Source organism: Nicotiana sylvestris, chromosome 11, assembly GCF_000393655.2.
Source record: "Nicotiana sylvestris chromosome 11, ASM39365v2, whole genome shotgun sequence".
Lineage (NCBI taxonomy): Eukaryota > Viridiplantae > Streptophyta > Magnoliopsida > Solanales > Solanaceae > Nicotiana > Nicotiana sylvestris.
Genome location: NC_091067.1, coordinates 130,231,926 through 130,235,062, shown reverse-complemented (window position 1 = coordinate 130,235,062; position 3,137 = coordinate 130,231,926). Strand labels below are relative to the sequence as shown.

Here is a 3,137-nt window from a genome sequence, read left to right as displayed (position 1 = left end):
TAGGGCTTAGTCTCATACGAAGAGAAGGCAATGCTTAGCCTTATGCAAATATAGAGGCAGGGCTTAGCCTCATGCACGATTTGAGATATGGCTTAGTCTCATACGAAGAGAAGGCAATACTTAGCCTTATGAAAATATGGATAAATAGCAAATAGGAGCAGAATATTTCTTAGCTGGAGATACATTTGCACTTGGCGGTCCGGTTGTTATGAAAGTAATTATTTAATGCGCACGTACTTGTGGTTATTCCTTATCCCTGCATTCAAAGAAAAATCGTGAGTTTTGTGGGGAGGTTGGTTCGTGCCTTTGTCTGCATGCTTTGCTTTGCTTTGCTCTGAAGACCCTGTTCGAATTAACCTGGGTAACACCTGGCGGCCATAGAAATAATGTTTTCGAAAATATGCACTTATTGATGAAATAGAATCATTTTATAAAACATAGTGGTGTATAATATCAAGTAAATTAGATGAACTAATGACTGTGACACTTTTAGAGATATTGCGGCTTTTTTGCGTTAGAATTTTGAGGGTCCTACTCAAAATTCTACCCTAGTTTACTAAGTGATCCTTCGTCTGTTCTGCATGTAACGAAGTTTATTGGATCTGCTTCGGAATTTTGAGAATCATTCACTCTCAAAATTCTGCCCCATTTACTTAACTGATTTCTGACTGTCTTGTATATGATGACGTCGGCTGGACTTGCTCCGAAATTTTGAGGGTCCTCCTCAAAATTCTGCCCCAGTTTTTGGTTCTGGGAGAAATGAAGATTTTATTAAGATGTGACCGAACTCACAGGGCTGCCTACGTATCCCCTCTTAAACGGGAATTAGGTCAAGCGTAGTTCAGTTTACATCATATGAAGAAACATGAAATGGTTTACACATAGTATCTTTTGACTGCATTTGAATTGATAGGCTTTGGCCAGATTTCACCATCCATCTCTACGAGTATGAGTGCCCCTCCTGTTAATACTCTGTGAACCATGTAGGAACCTTGCTAGTTAGGTGGAAATTTCTCTTTGGCTTCGTCTTGGTGTGGGAAGATTTGCTTCAACACCAACTGCCCTGGTGTAAATTGTCTTGGTTTGACCCTTTTGTTGAAACTCCGGACATCCTATTCTGATAAAGCTGACCATGACACACTGCATTCATCATTTTTCCATCTATGAGTGCTAATTGCTCATAACGGCTCCTTATCCATTCTACATCACTGAGTTCGGCTTCTTGTATGATCCTTAAAGAAGGAATTTCTACCTCGGCGGGAATGATAGCTTTGGTACCATAAACAAATAGATAGGGAGTTGCCCTAGTTGATGTGCGGACTGTGGTACGGTACCACAATAGGGCAAAGGGTAACTTCTCGTTCCATTGCTTTTGATTCTCTACCATTTTCCTTAGTATCTTCTTGTGTTTTTGTTGGCGGCTTCCATGGCTCCATTCATTTAAGGATGGTATGCCATGGAATTCTTGTGCTTGAATTTGAAAGTTTTGCACATGGATTTCATCAGATCACTATTGAGATTTGCGGCATTTTCTGTGATGATGGACTTTGGAACCCCAAATCGACAAACAATTCGGTCTCGGACAAAATTTACAACGACCTTCTTGGTCACAGCTTTGTAAGATGCAGCTTCAACCCATTTAGTGAAGTAGTCGATGGCCACTAAAATGAATCGGTGCTCGTTAGAAGCGGTGGGATTGATCGGACCGATGGCATCCATTCCCCATGCGGTGAAAGGCCAAGGGGCACTTATTGCATTGAGTTCATTTGGTGGTACCCTTATCATGTCTGCATGTATCTAGCATTGGTAGCATTTCTGGACATACCGGATGCAATCTGTTTCCATAGTCATCCAAAAATATCTAGCTCTGAGTATCTTCTTGGCTAGAACAAAACCGTTCATATGCGGTCCGGAGGTTCCGACATGTATTTCCTCGAGAAATCTGGAATCCTCTTTGGTGTCAACACACCTTAATAGTCCTAGATCAAGTGTTATCCTACATAAAATTCCTCCGCTTTGGAAGAAATGATTGGACAGTCTATGCAGTGTACGCTTCTGAGTATGGTTTGCCTACTCTAGCTCCTTTTGCCAAATATTCCTTGATGTCGTGGAACCATGGTTTCCATTCATTTCTTCTTCGACGTGGGCACAATAAGCTGGCTGAGTATAGATCCTTACTGAAATGGGATCGATGAAATTCTTATCTGGGTGTTGTATCATGGACGACAAAGTAGCCAGTGCATCCGCAAACTCGTTGTAGACTCTTGGAACATATCTTAATTCTATCTTCGTGAACCTCTTCATCAATTCTTGCACAAGATACAAATATGGTAGTATCTTGGTGTTTTTCGCAACCCATTCTCCTTGCACATGATGTACCCACAGATCTGAATCACCAATTACCAGCAACTCCTGTATATTCATGTCAATAGCCAAATTGAGCCCCATGATGCAAGCCTCATATTCTTCCATATTGTTGGTGCATGGGAACCTAAGCTTTGCAGATAATGGATATTGTTTACCTGTCTCTAACACCAAGACCGCTCCAATACCCACTCCTTTGAAGTTTGCATCTCCGTTGAAGAACATTCTCCAATCGTCATAGGCTTCAATAATGTCCTCTCCTATGAGTGACACTTCTTTGTCAGGAAAATATGTTTTTAGTGGTTCGTATTCTCCTCCCACAGGATTTTCAGAAAGATGGTCTGCCAACGCTTGTCCTTTGACTGCCTTCTAAGTTACATGGATGATATCGAACTCACTCAACAATATCTGCCATTTGGCCAACTTCCCGGTAGGCGTAGGCTTTTGAAAAATGTACTTCAGAGGATCCAATCTTGATATGAGGTAAGTGGTATATGCACAAAAGTAATGCCTCAATTTCTGAGATGTCCATGTTAAAGCACAGCAAGTGCGTTCTAGTAGAGAGTACCGTGCTTCATTAGGTGTGAATTTCTTACTCAAGTAATATATGGCTTGCTCCTTTCTTCATGCCTCGTCATATTGTCCCAAAACACAGTCGAAAGCCCCATCTAGTACGGACAAATAGAGTAGCAAAGATCTCACAAGTTCTGGCAGGACTAGGACTGGTGGCGTGGACAGGTATTCCTTAATTTTGTCAAAAGCCCTTTGACAAT

At 41.4% G+C, this 3,137-nt stretch overlaps 1 protein-coding gene across 1 annotated transcript; it reads right to left on the bottom strand.

The window, feature by feature from the left end:
- Positions 1-2,070: 2,070 nt before the first annotated feature.
- Positions 2,071-2,896, bottom strand: LOC138881651 (uncharacterized). The gene is made up of 2 exons (XM_070161895.1): positions 2,822-2,896; positions 2,071-2,733 (listed from the first exon to the last, which is right to left on the bottom strand). Exons 1-2 carry the CDS (start codon positions 2,894-2,896, stop codon positions 2,071-2,073), a joined length of 738 nt encoding a protein of 245 aa, XP_070017996.1.
- Between the last annotated feature and the right edge of the window lie 241 nt (positions 2,897-3,137).